Raw genomic sequence first — 16,173 nt, forward strand, 5'->3', positions numbered from 1 at the left:
TATACTTTTATTGCACTTTTATTGATGCATATATGTTAATTGCCACTTATCATAATGAGATTCTTTTTACTACAGGGAAAAGAAAGCTTTACAAAGACAGGTCTGAAAATATACCACAGCTCTTTGCAGAAAGTGATGCAAAATGGGTTTTGATGGTTCATAGTGGACACAGGATGCTTTGCTTCAGCCTACTTCTCCTTTGTACAATGAGAGGCTTATGATTTAAGAACTTTGAAGGTAGTGAGTCAGTGCTTTCATTCTCTGTGTGGTGGGAAATTAACCCCAACAGAGGTAATCAATCAGAACTTTGACTTTGAAAGTAAAAGCACAGCAGGAATGCCTCAGGATATAAAATTTAAATTATGCAATAGCTGGCATAATCATTAACTGTGCTGATTTCTACCTGGACAGTTCAAAAAAGTAATGTGCCACTACCAGTTATTTGTATTTTTAATGCTATTTACATTTTTAAATTATCTATTTTAGTTGTCACATTTTTCACCAGAAAGTGCTGGGGAAAAAAATTAAAAAGTCATAAAAAGGGATCTTTCAGATTATCATTCTATGAGTATTCTAGAAAGTACAGTATTTTTGGTAAACGCACCATTTGTGTGTGTGTTCATTGGATTTTCCAGTGTATTTTGTATAAATAGTTTAAAGGTGCTGTTTGAAACATATTTATTAAAAACAGAATACTATAAAAATGTAAACAGTAAAAACTCATAACAATATCATTCACTATGACATGGAAATGGATAATATATCGATGGTACATTATACCTATGGGATATTACATTTTATTCTATTTGAAGTTAGTTTTGATTGTATTGCTGAACTGTTTTTCAGCATGACTGCTGCTGTTACTATATTGTTCTGCCAGATTTTACAATTTTCTTTTTTTTTTAGTTTAGTCCATTAGTGACCCACTGACAAATCTGACAGATCATACAGATTTAGTACCAGAAACTTATTTGATCACTAATTTTCTTACCACAGCAATAGATCACAGTATCATGGAAGTCCAAGACCTATTAGATCATCCAGTTTATCCCTTGAGCAATGGAAGATTGCTCCCTACAATACATTTTCTGGTGTTTGTTCAGTCTAGCTTCAAAGAATCCAAACAATATCCCTGTGGAACAGGGTAACACAGCTCACCACCAGGAGGCTTTTCTTGATATTCTGCCCAAATTTTGTTTCTTAATTTCATTCATTACTCTTAATTATACCTCTGTGTACTATGTTAAATGATTTCTGTCTTTTCTCAGTGTTCCTTCAAGTATTTGGGGTGTTTTGTCTCTCTGCCCTCATTATTCTTTTAGCCAAGCTTTTAATCTTTCCTCATAAATCAATCTGTCCAACTCTCCTGGTATTTTTGTTGCTCTTCTCTAAATTCCCTCCAATTTGTCAATATGTTTCTGGTAATGTGGTGAATAGGGGCAGCTTAGTAAGGCATTTTGCCCATGCAGTGGAATATACTCTTACAGGTCAGGACACATGCTCAGCAGTGCTCCTTACCATTGCTGCTAAAGGAGAATTACATGCCCTGTTCTAGTGCTGCTATTAGTGGCAAGGAGCCTATCAGTGTTCCCAAACCATGATTCCTGAGATTCTAGAATCCTACTCATGGAAGTTAAACAGGATCTGTGCATAGAATTCAAGGGGGTGCTGGGTCTGTATTATCTGCTGCTCCTGTGAGAGTTCCTGTTGCTTGGGAAGAGATGTCCAACACCATTCCTCCTCATCTTGTACCCCTGTCTCTACCACCACCTGTGTAAAACAGGCCAGAACTTCATCCTTCAAATTAAACTAATCACTTTAACTTGAGAAATTGAGTTTTTCCCCACCTTCAACTCACTTTGATTCCTTCTTACCAGACTAGTTGAAAAAAAAATCGGGTAATAATCTTTTACTTGGTGTATCAAGCTAATTTTCATAAGACTGACTTCTATTTGAAGCCAGAACACTTTTACTCAAGGATGTCACACTCTTTCATTTCTATTTACAAATAATTTAGGTCTAAAGCTGAGCGATTACTACAATAAAATATTTACAAACATTTGTTTGAGTAAAATCCATACAACTGGCTTTGACAGTATTTGTACCTCCCTCCTCCCCCTTTAATTTGCTTTTCAGAACACTACCATGTGACTCAGGTAACCAACCAAATAACACAATCTGTGAATATGCAGATAACAAATACTTGAAGCAATAGCTGCAGTCAGTAGCTCACTAGTAATCTACAACATGAAATACATTTGCATAAGCTACAATATAAATCCCCGTTACCAAAAAAAAAATAATGTAAAAATCACAGCCTGTTTATGATTAATTCATGAAATGAAAAATGGTAGATAAACAAATTTCTTTCTGTGTAAAGCTTACCAAGTTCTATTTACATCTGTGGATGTCAATATTCCATCTCCTATATTCTTATTGAAATTAGTATTCATATAATTCCATGCATTACATTGGAAGGAGAAGAGAAACAAAACGGGCTGGAAAATATGGCTAGAGCACCAAGCAAAAGTAAACAAAATCATTTTACAAAAGGAACAAGTTTGACATTTGCTAGCATATAACCTATGCAGGTGCTGATCATTCCAACATTACAGTGATAATGGTGTATTTTCCACAAAGATTACATCTTTTTAAACCATATGTCCAACACCACCATAATATAGTACATATGCTTTCCTTTAGCACAAGGAGGAATGCCTTCAATTCCAATATATTTTTCCTAAATGTATTTATTGCAATCAATTTCATTCTTCTCTTATATTTCAAGTTCCTGTACATCTTTTGTATGGCATTAACAAGGTATGATTACAAGGCAAAGTTTTGTTGCATGCAAAAGTCCTTCTATAGTATCCCCATCAAGAATTCAATACCATAGAACAAGTGTCAGAATTTAGTGACAGTCTAGATGGGTAAATTATGTTAGTGTGATGATATTTTATCTGTGTGCGAAGATATATATATATAAAACCTAAAATACACAGTGCTTGTTGTCTCCTCCTCATTCAAACATAAGGTGTAGCATCAAGAGTTAAGGATAAGGAGACAGCAGCTATACCCACATGAGAAGTGGGTCACTAGCATAATGAGCTGTACTAGAAGCAGTAGTGTCCCTGATATGCTACGAAATTAATCTGTTGTTGGCCTCTTGGACTAGTGAGGCAGTTACTATACAGTTAGTGAACATGTACAGAGTGCAGGCTATCAAGGCTATGAACCGTTCATTTCTATAGTGAAAGAAGGAAAATCTTGCCATTATATCTTATGTATCTTGTTGGTCAAATGTCTCCCTAATGACCTTGTTGGGGATACATTTTTGGGTGTTCCTGTTGCTAAATACCATGCAACAAAATCACAATATCTACCACAGAAAATCCTGTACAAATGAATACAGATTTTAAGAAGTCAAATGTTTGTGAATAAAAGCTTAATTATGTAACTTCTCAAGAGTCTGATTTCAACTTCAAAGCCATTTAACTTACAAGAATCATAAAAACCCCATAAAATTACTGATCCTTTGCACCACAAAACCAAACAAAAACAACTAATCCAATTAAGAGGTGCTGTTAATACCTCCATCTCTGTTATTGTCATAACTGAGGACAATTCACCCCTTAGAATGCTGCCATCAAGCACATACTTTTTGATTTCCAGTATACCTACAGAATGCAATGATGACTATATTTTATATTTATATGTATACAACCACAGAGTGCGTATGTGTCATAGAAGCCAATATTTTCTATGAAGAGAAGAGGCTCTACATTTTAAATTTGTAGGCAGCAATAATCATTTACTGAAAATTACACTGCAAATCATTTTGCTGTCATGTACTGGCAGAGCTTAGATACAGTATCTTCAGATGAAATATAGACCTGAGCATGTTCTATCTCTCAATCACTGTTATTCTCATAGCCTAGCACTCGGGTGCCACTTTGCACATTATTAAACATTTACAGAAGAACAAAATTTCTCCTTGAATAGAAAAGGAAAACCTGAGCCACCACAGTTAAGATTCATGGACTCATGGCGCCAGAGTCTCAGCATAATTTCTTTTCATAGTATTTCACATGGTGGCCCTAGCAAGGGTAGACAAATGTATGTACTGAAGGCCGTCTTGTTCTAAAGGAGAGCTCACAAGAGTATGCTAAAAAAAGCATTAAAACAGATAATTCTAATTCGAACAAAGAATCTTTTATAGGACAAATCACAATTTTTGTTTCATTTTTCAATAATACACCACAGTTGAAATACAAGAAGTAGACTGCAATTATAACCCTTCTTTATCAACATGTAACGGTAGACAAAATAAGGTTTCACCCACCTGGGATCTTTCTGAATGCTATCAATGGAAGGTGACCTAGCCAAGGTCCCTTCTGGTGGGATGGCTGGCCCAGATTTGCTGTATGGTGATTCAACAGAAGGACAATACTGCAGCTGTCGGTAGGGGTCTGCGTAATTGGAGGCTGGGCCTGCAGCATAGCTGGCCCTCTGGAAGGTCGATGTTGCGTTCTGTGTGCCGTGCTGACTGCCTGTGCGCTGTAAGGGTACGGAGTCGACACCAGGGGAAGATGGGGCTACGACAGGAAAGTAGGGACAAAGTAAAAAATTGAGGACCTGTTCACAGAAATGGTTAACCAGGTCTAGGCAGAGGAAAAAAATACACACATATAAACAGGGGTTCAAAAAGAATGAGAAAAAAAAGAACAACACTGTCATAGTTGAAAGCAGTGAGGTAAATAACTGTCAAGTGAAAATTCTAAATAGCATGCCACTCATAGACTAAATAATATTTAAAATGGTTACACAGAGATTAGGTAGAAACACTTCTTTGAGATGGGCTTTGAATTGCTTACATCATATTCAAGAATGAGTTAATCTGAAGTTAAAAAAAATATACAAGCAGCAAAATCTCAATGCCAGTTTTGTATGTATCATGAGAAGAGCATGGGAGTAGTCGAGCTAAATTTCAACAGCTCTAAGGGTCTGATTCTGCAGTCTTTACACAGCTAAAACTCCCGCCAAAGGAGAGCAGAACCAGGCTCTAAGGTCTGGATTGAAAATGATGACTATTAAAGATTAAAAAAATATAGAGGTTACTTGTCATCCCACTTCTGGGGTCCCAGTTCCTGTAAAATATTCAACACACAGCCCTGCTTGCATTAACAATTTTTATTGATATCACTATAAACAAGACTCACTTATCCGCTACCTCACCCTGAAAGAGAATTACACTATGCACATTTGTCTCAACCTGTCTAAAATGGTAGTGAAATGTACTCATCAAGATTATTGTATCAACAGTTCAGAGCATTTTAACTAATAGATTTAAAGTGACTCAATGATTTTGCACCTTAAAAATCTTGTTAGTCTGCTTCATAGTCCATTATCCTTTTATTACACCACTACAGTAGAGCACACTTCAATATGCCATGAGTACTGGGTTCTTAGCAGCAGCAATTTTAGACCCAAGTTCTGCAGTCCTGATGATGTCAACTAGATTCTTGTTGTAAGGACTGTAGGATTAGTTCCTATATGACCTACTGGCCCTGAAACAAGTACAAATGAAAAGCCACTCCTGTTTATGAGAGAGTTCTGAGCAGCAGAAAAAGTAAATGCACTGTAAGTGAGCTCATTATGGGTCCAATGTTGCTCTTATTAAATGCAACAGAAGTTCTTCCACAAATGGCAATGGGTCCAGGCTCAGGATCATTTGATTACGTCAAAATCATAGGTCTATAGGTGAACATACATCCTCAAGTTCCAGATCTCATAATAATTTTCCCTGTCATTTCTTTTGATACACATATTTACATTTCAGATGCATAATTACAAATAATTTGTATACTTCATTAAGTTCCATGAAAAAACTTTAAGTGTTTCCTATTGCAGTATATGTAAAAATTAAAAATGCAATACTCATAAGTAATTAATAGTGCTTGTATGATAGGGCCCATCTAACACTAGTACTTGCCAAGGTTAAGATACAGAGCATGTTGGTTAGTATCTTTCTGTCTTTTATTAGTTTTCCTTTTTTTTTTGTACTTTTCATTTTGATGTATATGAACAGTGAGTTGAATCACAGAATTTATGTTATAACAGTTATGATGTCATAATATTGAAAATTTGGTGGTTAACAGACATAAAAATACAATACTATCAAGTTATGTAAGTCTATATGAAAATACAATAAAGAAAAATCTCGCTTTGATATTGTCTTTTATCTCATGTTGTATATTTCCTTAATGAATAACATATATATATATATATTATATTAAGAATAAACTTCTGTTTCAAAGAGAGATCAATTGTAATGCAATAACTGTATCTGAATACTGATAAACTCTGTTCACAAACCAAACCAAAATTCCTGGGCTCAGCAGTATTACATTAACAAGATACAGAAAAGGCGGCAGCGTTTTAATAGAAGGGAATAAGTAAAATTAACTGAGAAAGAAAATGTAGTGTCACATGAAAAAAGAAAATTATTCAAAAAAGCAGAAGTTAGGAAAAAGTAGTAAAAATAACAAGTAGAAATTAAAGAAATAGAGCGATGAACTGCATTAAGATCTTGATATTTAGGAGTTGGAATTATGACATGGGGAATGCTGTTAACTTTTGATCTCTCATTGAAATCTGGAGTGTTGCAAAAAGCTCACAGTAATAACTTTGCTAAAAAGGAGGCCTTTCATTGCCACATAGGCAGTCTTGCATTGCTCTTCATTGCCACACTGCCCCATGTATTTCATTATTTTTCTTGCAACACAGTTCAATAAAATGTTAAAAAAATATTTGATACTTATTTTGTTTCCATCTTATTTTCTCTTTTGTGTTGCTATCAATAAGGCAACTGTATGAATTGAAGCTAGTTGTCACACTTTTAACACCTACATGCTTTTTGACTCATTCTGATTCATTTTCATAATTATGTCATCCTAACAAGCTATTATTTCCTTTTGAATTTTATTATAATGTACACAGACTCGTGGTAGTTAGAATATGAAAGAATAAGCCCACTAGTTGACTAGATAAAACATATCTTTAAAGAAATTCCTGTTAAGATCTGCTTTCTTTTCAACTATAGTAGGTCTCCAGTGAACCAGTAAGGAATAGTAGGCACATGTTCAAGCTGGACCTAAGAAGATGTGTTTGAAACACAGATGTTTCAGTTTGGGGATGTTTGTGCAATTCTTTTCTTTGATTTTAAATCACGTGGGTTCGTACACCCCCTGAATTTTGCTTTGGCTTTTGGATATGAATGAACCCCCCAAAACAATGTAAAGCTCAGCTGAAAACAAAGAGGTCTGCTTGGAACCACAAATTGTCCCAGAGCTGCTCAAAACTAAAGCCACATAATTTTGTGAGCAATAGTTCATTTTCCAATGTAGACAGAGTTACAAGGTCACTTCCAAGAGTCTTCTATTGTCACAAAAAATAGGAAATATAAAGATCCAGAAAGTTCAGATTAAATCTGTCATTTGTGGCCTATCTTGCTTCTTTATATTTGTGTGTGTGTGTGTGTGTGTGAGCACGCGTACGCTCATGCACTTTAAGTACAGGCCAAATTTTCCAAGGCTTACACTGGAGTTAGGTGGGTGAAGGCACCAGGTAAACATTATTTGTTAGATGCTCTGGCCCATTCTGCTCCATTTGCACTACTCAGACTGGTTGTAACTCCACAGCTAGAGAGTCTTCTGGTGCAATGTAATCCCCCAGAGTAGTCAGCTCCTGCACTTCCCTCCCTGCAACACTCTGGTGCAGGGACAGGTTTGATAGGGAGGCGTGACTGATGTCTGAGGTGTTCCGGATAACCCTAGCTAGTGGCCAGTCCTTAGGGGCTCTAACTTCCACTAGTGCTAGGGCATAGTACTTGCTTTATGCTGTACTCAGTAGAAACGGAGTGTAACAGATAATCTGGACCTATAAGGCACATCTGAATCTTCTAAATACCTGTTATTTTCAACAGGAGCTGCTTAACTGAGATGTAGAGATGATGTCTAAAGGTGAGAGTCTCAATCTTGAGCTGGAAGTGTGGTTTTATCCTGAAATTTCTAAGTGCAATTTTCATCACCTACAAACTATGAACTGTGTCTAAGCAGGGCAATCAAGAAATTGTAATGAAGATCTCATTATTATTTCATCTTGGGTCTTCATCGCTAGTGGGGGCCTGGGGAGGTGGAGTGGAACACTTCCTGAAGCTGGGTGTATGGATCACAGGAAAAGGAAAGCACCTTACATCTCTTCCTCTGTCCTTCCCACAACACCAAACTGGTGCAGTGACACTTATATTATAATGAAAATTCAGGTATATCTTATGAAAGGATTCTAAGGCCTCATACCTGAGTATTTTGTTTAGTCAAAATTCCCACAGATGGAAACTAGAGTCATCGTGAATTCAACGAAAGTCAAAGAGAATTTGGAAAGAGTAAGGTATGTCTGATCAGGCCCCCAAAGCTAAGAGTAAATGAATACAGAGTCCTCTGCTGCATTCTTTTGAATGCATTGACTTACTTGGTCCATATTATTGTATAAATTAGGGATATTATCTTGCAACATTTTGCTCCACAAATCATATAATCCATCTCGTATTCTTATTGAACAAATGTTTTCTTGCTGCTTTGTCCTTTTCACCATGCCTGTTGTATAGTTGCATGTAATGTTTTGCAGTTTCCTTTTTCTAAATGCATTGTTTTTAACACTTTGCATATGTAAAGAAGCCTTGACTGTGTCTACATGCAGATCAGTGTGGGTACAAATTCAATTTACACACACAAATTTCTGTGTGCCAAATAGAGGTCCCTTTAAAAAATATGTCCTACAATGTGATATTCTTTAAACAGAAGTTATTTCCATTATGCTTTTATGATGTCATAAAATGATGCTGTAACAATACAGTTAAAGTCATTATGGTGGTATTTAAGGAACAACAAGTAGAAAATCAGAATTTTTTTCTGCATAATATTCAGCACAATATTCAAACTATATACTCTGCTTCTTAGTAGTAGTAAACTGCATTCATCACCTTTTGGGGAATGTGTATTTAATTTCCTCCAAAACTGCCAATTAGAAGTTATAGTGCAAACAACAGATTTTTGGCAATTGTACTAATGTAAAAAAAAATTGCTTGAAATGCTATCATGAAGCTCAGGGTTTGACAGGAACACTTGACTAGTAAACATGAATAGTCAAATCTAGCATCCTGCAAATCTTTCAAAATGAATGTGGTAATATATTTATTTACAAGTGAACTACATTCCATTGATGCTGTCTCAAAAAAGTAAGAACTTTTCCAGATAGAAAAAAAGAATTTTAGAGGAATAAATGAAAAATCAACTTTAATTCAATTTATAGAAAAGAAACAAATGATGCTGTAATCTGCTGATTTGTAAGCGCTCTCTCCCATGGTGTGTTTAGGAGTTTCTGGTACAACACACATATTCTGTATTAAAAACAAATGTCCCCCCCAAAATTCTCTCATTTAACGTAAATCTTAACTAAAAAGAGAGAAAAAAGTACAATAGTAAATTCAAATTGCCGAGTTCCAGATTAAGATAGATTGTCTTCGTACACTCCATGTCTTGTGCAGATATCCAGTCTTCGAGTTTCAGAAAAGGATCAACTCATAATTCCCTGAAGCTAAACCAGGACACAATATAGCCCAGGCTGTTCCAATTTTCAGTTTCTTAATTATCTCCTCTGTGTTCCCTTTACAGTACCATTTTGTCTGTGTCTTGAATCTTCCAGTTCCTGATCTTTGCAATCATAAACTTCTCCAGTTCCTGAATCCTGCAGCTCTTCCACAGCCTCAATAACTGGATGCTTTATACCCTCTGTATTCAAATGAAAGGGATACTAATCTGGTTATTCTGAGTGTTTGGCTGAACAGTTCTCTCCATTTTTCTTCTTAGTTTCTGCTGTTTTATTCACCTTCAAATTGCACAGAAAATGTTCTCTGTATAACTTATGCCTAAGAGAACTGAACCGTTAAATACATCAGAAGATAAATAAATAAAACCTACATCATGTTAGGTTAACAAAACTACATGAAAATGTAACATCACACATATAACCATCATATGCCATTTGAAGAGTTACTTTTTCTCTAAACCAGTGGTTTTCAAACTTTTTTCATTTGTGTCCCCCTAAAAAATTTTGAATGGAGGTGCAGACCCCTTCTGAAATCTTAGACATAGTCTCTGGACCCCCAGAGGTCTACAGACCACAGGTTGAAAACCACTGCTCTAGATGAACAGGTAATTGCTTTGAAGTAGCACCTACTGTAGTTATTTAAATTTATAGGATCAGCTGGGATTGTGTGTTTGGGAACTGTTTGAGCCTTTGTTCCCTGGATCATCCCCGATCAACTTTAATCAGCTGCAATCAGCCTTGTGATCACCCTCCCCCTGTGTGATTAATGAGTGGGTAGGACTGACCTAGGAGAGAAGGCCTTAACTGCCAGAGGCTACGCAACCAAGAGGCACTAGCAAACAGGGGCGTTTGAGAGGGAGTTTGTAGGAGGGAGTTGTAATATAATTGCTATGGTTAGGAAGGGCTGCATTGCCAGTGCCAGCACTGCTCCTATCTCCTCACCCTTCACCTGGATGCAGACAGACAATGAGACCATGGATGCCTCTACACTGTTAGGGCTTTGGAGCTGGCCCGCGGGATTGCCACCCCCGTGGCGCCATGGGGCCCGCGCCACTCCCGGAAGCCCTACATTCATGGCCCTGCATGCAATTTCCCCTCGGTCCAAAAAATTTGCCCACCCCTGCTCTACACAGATTCTGGTGTGGATTTGCAGACTGTATCCTGCATTTCCCACTCACAGAAAGCCAGGCTGGGGGGACCATCCAGTGTGAAAGGTGTCTGCTGGTGGAATCTTTCAGGAAGCGGGGGGGAGAACTATAGGAGGTGGTGGCTGGGCTGATGAGCATCCGTGCTCATGAGGAATTAATTGAGAGTATTCACATAGAGACATCTAAGGCTTAGGAAGCTATCCAGCTAGAGAAGACTGCAGTCACACCACCAGGGGAGGAGGATATTGCTTGACACAGGAAGGACACTGGTTGCTGGTTACTTCTGGAAGCAGGCAATGCTCAACCCCTACTCCCAACCCACCCACTATAGTGATTAAGAACCATTATGCTGCCCTGGCAACAAGCAATGAGGAATCACCCCCAAAGGTGGAGGAGGAGAAGCCAAGTACCCCCAAGGCTGGGAGGATCACAACCACCACTCCCAGGAGAAAACTTAGGGTAGTGGTGGTCGGCGACTCTCTTCTAAGGGCCCATATGTCAGCCTGACATGGCATCCTAGGAGCTGTGCTGCATGCCAGGGGCCCATATCTGAGATGTTACAGAGAGAGTGTCAAGGATCATCCGGCCTTCTGACTACTACCCCATTCTCCTCATCCATGTGGGCACTAATGATACTGCGAGATATGACCCTCAGCAGATCAGAAGTGACTACAGGGTTCTGGGAGGAAGGGTGAAGATGTTGGGAGCACAGGTGGTGTTCTCTTCAATCCTTCTGGTCAAGGACAGGGTCCAGGCAGAGACAGATGCATCCTGGAGGTGAATACCTGGCTGCGAGGATGATGTTGCAAGGAGGGCTTCAGCTTCCTTGACCATGGGATGCAGTTCCGGGAAGAAGGACTACTAAGCAGAGACGGGGTCAACCTATGAGGGAACGGGGGAGGGATAGCTCAGTGGTTTGAGCATTGGCCTGCTAAACCCAGGGTTGTGAGTTCAATGCTTGAGGGGGCCACTTAGGAATCTAGGGCAAAATCAGTACTTGGTCCTGCTAGTGAAGGCAGGGGGCTGGACTCGATGACCTTTCAGGGTCCCTTCCAGTTCTATGAGATAGGTATAGCTCCATATATATGTAGATACAGAGTGGCTAACCTAGTGAGGAAGGCTTTAAACTAGGTTCAACGTGCAGGTTAAACTAGGTTTGTCGCCTGCAGGTAAGTTTAAAAACATGGAGACCTGGGAGATGGGTTGGAATCTGGGGGGAGCATGTGCTGTTATAGTAGGGATAAGGAAGAGTGAACATGGGGGAAATCAGATCACTATCTTAGATGTTTGTATACTAATGCGAGAAATATGGGGAAGAAGCAGGAAGAACTTGAAATGCTAGTTAATTGACACAACTATGACATAGTTGGCATCACAGACTGATGATACACATGACTGGAATATTGGTATAGAAGGTTGCTTGCTCAGGAAGGACCAGCAGGGAAAAAAGGGAGGAGGTGTTGCCTCATATAGAAACTGTATGCACTTGGACTGAGGTTGAGATGGAAATAGGAGACAGACTTGTTGAAAATCTCTGGGTAAGGAGAAAAGGGGTTGAAAACAAGGGTTATGTTATGGTAGGGGTCTACTACAGACCACCTAACCAGGAAGAAGAGTTGAATGAGGCTTTTTTTTAAACAACTAACAAAATCATCCAAACTACAAGACTTGGTGGTGATGGGGGACTTCAACTACTCAGACATCTGTTGGGAAAATAACACAGCAGGGCACAGATGATCCAATAAGTTCTTAGAATGTACAGTATGGTTGTAGGAGCAGGATTTTATATTTGTACTATCAGAATTAATGTATGATTTGATCATCCTGCCAGCCACCCTTTTTGAATAGCAGAAAGGAATGACCCTCTGGGACACTGGTAGACACGCATCTGGCAAACTGCCAGTGTCTGTACTGAAGTTAAGGCAGGGACAAACCTTATGACTGATTATGGTCACCCTTTTGTTTTAGGATAAGTTATAGTGTCTACTATGGTTTCCTATATGTATTATAAATTAGGCACTTTAGTTAAATATACCTTTCTTTGTTTTAAGGTTTAGTAAGTAAGAGAAAGGATCTTGTAATGTGTCTATGTTAAGGAGATTAGAGGAATGTTGAAGGCCCGGGCCACAATATGAACTGTTTTGATTACAAGATTTAGCAAGGTTTAATTTACAATGCCTTTCTTGCTCAACATAAAAACTGCTGTATACCTTTGAAGGTCTCTGTAAAAGACTGTTTGTGTGAATGAGGAATGCATGCATCAGGAAAAGATAAGGCGTGAAGGCCATTGTTATAGCCAGATGGTCAAGGAACAAGGAGTGAAGAGACTTAATGACACCAGAGAACCATCAACGCGCACCCATAATTAAGGAAGGGCAGATTGAGGACCCTGAGGTGGTGGCACCCCTAAAGACAAGACAATTGATTAAATCGAAACCAGGATAGGATGACCCTCTCAGAGCTGTTTTGGAATGTTAACATCAAAAGATAACACCAATTAAGGAGTAACCGGTCACAAACTGACACAGCAAAATCCATAGACTTCAACAGAGAAAAAAAGACTATAAGAACAGGGTGCTTGGCCATGGGACTTTGGGTTCATCTTGCCACAAGTCCAGGACCAACAGAGCCCGGCTCCCCTCGGCGACCAATCTGGCTGGCCACTAGATTGATCCAGACTCTGGACTGGTAACTATAAACATCAACTGGCAGGACTGTGTGCATGCTGTGTGTGTGTGTGTGTGTGTGTGTGTGTGTGTGTAACTGAAAAGCTTATGCTAACTGCTGTGTTCTCACAAATGCGGCGTATTGCCTTTTTCCCTGAAAAAGATCCTGTGTGCTTCTTATAAGCATAACATGGGAGACTATTTTTATTTGAGAAGGTAGAGAAACCTACTAGGGGAGAGGCTGTTCTAGATTTGATTAGGGAGGAACTGGTTGAAAATTTGAAAGTGGAAGGCAGCTTGGGTGAAAGTTATCATGAAATGGTAGAGTTCATGATTCTAAAGAATGGTCGGAGGGAGAACAGCAAAATAAAGACAATTGATTTCAAGAAGGCAGACTTTAGCAAACTCAGGGAGTTGGTAGGTAAGATCCCATGGGAAGCAAGTCTAAGGGAAAAACCAATTGAAGACAGTTAGCAGTTTGACAAAGAGACATTATTAAGGGCACAAGAGAAAACTATCCCACTGCATAGGAAAGATAGGAAGAATGGCAAGAGACCATCCTGGCTTAACCAGGAGATCTTCAATTATCTGAAACTGAAGAAAAAAAAGAGTCCTACAAAAGTGGAAACTAGGTCAAATTACAAAGGATGAATATAAACAAATAACACAAGTATGTAGGGACAAAATTAGAAAGGCCAACACACAAAACGAGATTAAACTAGCTAGAGACATAAAAGGTAACAAGAAACCATTTTACAAATACATTAGAAGCAAGAGGAAGACCAAGGACAGGGTAGGCCCATTATTCAATGCGGGGGGGGGGGGAGAACCAACAGAAAATGTGGAAATGGAAGAAGTGATAAATGACATTTTTGTTTAGTTTTTCACCAAAAAGGCTGATTGTGGTTGGTCATCTAACGTAGTGAATGCTAGTGAAAATGAGGTAGGATCAATGGCTAAAATAGGGAAAGAACAAGTTAGAAATTACTTAGACAAATTAGATGTCTTCAAATCACCAAGGCCTGATGAAATGCATCTTAGAATACTCAAGAAGCTGACTGAGGAGATATCTGAGCCATTAGCGATTATCTTTGAAAAGTTATGGAAGATGGGAGAGATTCCAGAGGACTGGAAAAGGGTAAATATAGTGCCAATCTATAAAAAGGGAAATAAGGATAACTTGGGGAATTACAGATGTGTCAGCTTAACTTCAGTACCTGGAAAGATAATGGAGCAAATAATTAAGCAATCAATTTGCAAACACCTAGAAGGTAATAAGGCGATAAGTGACAGCATAGATTTGTCAAGAACAAGCCATGTCAGACCAACCTTCTAGCTTTCTTTGATAGGGTAACAAGCCTTGGGGATCAGGGAAAGCAGTAGATGTGGTATATCTTGACTCTAGTAAGGCTTTTGATACTGTCTCGCATGATCTTCTCATAAAAAAAAAAAAACCTAGGGAAATACATCCTAGATGTCTAGATGCCTTCCACTGCGCTTTTAAAAGCAAAATCTTATTTAAGCTAAAATGTATGACAGACTCTAAATGACCAACTGGTTTATCATCATGAAAACCAGTTAACTTAGGATTTCAGTTACTCTCTGGTACAGGGGATCCCACACAATTTAATCAATTTGCTTAGCCTTTTTTCTAAGGAGCCTACATCTTGTTTGTAGTGAGTCTCAAGTATTTTTACAAGGCTGAGCTCAGAATTAGTTGGTTTAATCCTGATTTCCAATTTACAGGGTTCCTGCCCCCCCTCAATTTTTTGTGGTTAATGTATATATGTATCAGTTGGCATTGGCTCTACCTGGGCTACCATGTCTACTTGTTTGCTAGCGGTCAGGCACATTATTGGCAAAGATGCTATAAAATTCTTACTGTGGGGTCTCTTCTGTTATCAGACACTTCTCTTATATGGTTAGAGACAGTTCCTCTGCCCTGAACAGTAACATCTGTTTATGTTCTATATAGCCTGGATTATCACAGCTTTATAAATTTTCCGATCCCCTCTCCTAGACCAGGGGTAGCTGATTTCCAACTACAATAGTTGTTCCACTGGGCACATTCAATAGAGCTCCGAATATGGTATGAGTGTCAGTTCATCGCTGGTCTACATCACTGGCAGCTACAAAATGTAAGACAAAATAAAGATCATAAATTGGTTCAAATCCCCTGATACTGAAGTACTGTCTGTTTCTCACTTGTGCAGTCCCATGCGCTTACAGTCATTTCCTTACCATTAGTGTTATTCTACAATGTTTCATACACAAGGAAAAAAAAACTAATTTCTAGAGTCAAAAGGAATTTCACAAGCAAAATTTGAATTTGTTTTTTTACGTCCAGTAAATCCTGCTCCCAATGGAGGTGGCAATAATCTTTGCAGGCTAAACTACTGAGGCTTTCTCTGCAGTGATGTGCTCTTTTACCTCCACTTTCGAAGAAAGGACATTCCATTTTTAGATATTTCTGTCATCAATTCCAGCAGGTCTCCACATTTTCTTCAGAAACTGAAGCTCTTCATATATTCCTTCTCAGTCAGGAAAAAGACTGTCTTTTAGGTTTCTCAGTCACCTTGTTGTTTACAGAGCTGTCTGGATCCGGTCACTATTCAAGGCTCCTTTTGCCCAAGCTGTTTCATTTTAGTCTGTAGACTTGTCAAACTGTTATACAGTGTCTCAACCACCCCTTT

At 38.5% G+C, this 16,173-nt stretch overlaps 1 protein-coding gene across 1 annotated transcript in view; it reads right to left on the minus strand.

Moving 5' to 3' along the window:
- CTNND2 (catenin delta 2) overlaps positions 1 to 16,173 on the minus strand; it is a 731,680-nt gene that overhangs the window by 432,282 nt on the left and 283,225 nt on the right. Inside the window, exon 7 of the mRNA XM_029913318.1 lies at positions 4,343 to 4,595. Coding sequence (XP_029769178.1) covers positions 4,343 to 4,595 — 253 coding nt within the window. The remainder of the gene's footprint in view (positions 1 to 4,342; positions 4,596 to 16,173) is intronic.

The sequence above is a fragment of the Terrapene carolina genome, unplaced genomic scaffold (genome assembly GCF_002925995.2).
Source record: "Terrapene carolina triunguis isolate 2854851 unplaced genomic scaffold, T_m_triunguis-2.0 Scaffold580, whole genome shotgun sequence".
NCBI classification, from domain to species: Eukaryota; Metazoa; Chordata; order Testudines; family Emydidae; genus Terrapene; species Terrapene triunguis.